The 1,552-nt window shown below is 48.8% G+C and overlaps 1 protein-coding gene across 1 annotated transcript; it reads left to right on the forward strand.

Annotated features, from left to right (window-relative positions):
- Positions 1-313: 313 nt before the first annotated feature.
- On the forward strand, positions 314-863 carry LOC101585889 (dynein light chain 1, cytoplasmic). The gene has a single exon (XM_004623807.2). The coding sequence runs from the start codon at positions 418-420 to the stop codon at positions 685-687; it is 270 nt and encodes an 89-aa protein (XP_004623864.1). The 5' UTR covers positions 314-417; the 3' UTR covers positions 688-863.
- Positions 864-1,552: the final 689 nt, after the last annotated feature.

Genomic DNA, 1,552 nt, shown 5'->3' on the forward strand with positions numbered 1-1,552 from the left:
ATATACCCCATTGGACCTCAGTTTTGTTTTGTTTTCTTTTCTTTTTTATGTATTTAGTACAGGATCTCACTACATAAATTGGACTCATAGTGATCCTCTCGTTTTCAGCCTCCCGAGCACTGGGATTACAGGCGGGCCACCACCATGCCCAGTCGCAATTGCCATCTCAGCACAACCCAGAGGAGGGGCCGGCACGGCACATTGGGGATCCAACCCCAGTCTGGACCTCAGTTTTCTTATCTGCAAAATGGGGTTACCAGTACTAACCGTTTGAAGTTGTGAGGGTAAAGGTGAATTAAGATGTGTCGAGATGCGCCACGGCTTCGGTAGCTAAAGCATCTCTGAGCCTGCCGGAGTGGTGCCACCACCTCCTCTAGGAGACCGTTGCAGTCAGCCAGCTCCTGCTCCACGGTAACCATGTGCGACCGAAAGGCGGTGATCAAAAATGCGGACATGTCAGAAGAGATGCAACAGGATTCGGTGGAGTGCGCTACTCAGGCGCTGGAGAAATATAACATAGAAAAGGACATTGCGGCCCACATCAAGAAGGAGTTTGACAAGAAGTACAACCCCACCTGGCACTGCATAGTGGGGAGGAACTTCGGTAGTTACGTGACGCATGAAACCAAACACTTCATCTACTTCTACCTGGGCCAGGTGGCCATTCTTCTGTTCAAATCTGGTTAAAAGCATGGACTGTGCCACACATCCAGTGATCCATCCAAAACCAAGGACTGCAGCCTAAATTCCAAATACAGAGACTGAAAATCTTCAGCCTTGCTAAGGGAACACCTCGATCTTTTTGTGTGTACAGGGTATTCTCTGTACTAGTTTGTTGTGGTTATAAAACATTTAGCAAAACAGCCTACATTTGTATTTATTTTCTGTTCCATACTTCTGTGCCTCATGTGTTTTCTTTTAATCCATTCCTTTAAAAAATAAATCTGTTGGCAATGGAAAAAAAAAAAAAAATGTGTCAAATGTTCAGAACATTGACTGCTGCAAGTAGGAGGCCTTAGTCTAAACGATAGCCAAGAAGACCTGCTCTAATTCACGTGAAGTTGAGTTGGTCACCGATGTATTCCCCAAATGTGGTGGTTTGGTTTGTGCCAGTTGAGGTTCGGAGTCACACTGCCACTTCCTCACTCTGAGGAATCTCCCCAGACTCCTTGAGCCTCCTCATCTCCATTTCTGAGATGGGAAGAAAATGTAGAATAATAAATGAGTCAGACCTGGGAGGCCGCAGGGTACAGTGGCCGGCACACGGGAACCCTGGGCAAACGCTGGTCACTCTTAGTGAGCAGTTCTGCTTTGCAGAAGCATCTGGTCCAGCTGCAGACACCCCTCGCAAGGTCAGGGGCAGCCCCTCCTCTCACACTGCCCTTGTGAAGTCATACATCCACCAGAACATATGTGGAGCCTAACAAGGCCAGGGCTGCTGTCTGCTGGGGGACACTGCCTGCTTTGAGAAGCCGTGAAGAGTCTCAGGACAGGGCGTGGGGAAGGGCTTGTGCCACAAGTTGGGCTACATGCGCTGCTTTGGGGAGCGCTC

This window comes from Octodon degus, unplaced genomic scaffold, assembly GCF_000260255.1.
Source record: "Octodon degus isolate 3935 unplaced genomic scaffold, OctDeg1.0 scaffold00004, whole genome shotgun sequence".
Classification (NCBI taxonomy): Eukaryota; Metazoa; Chordata; class Mammalia; order Rodentia; family Octodontidae; genus Octodon; species Octodon degus.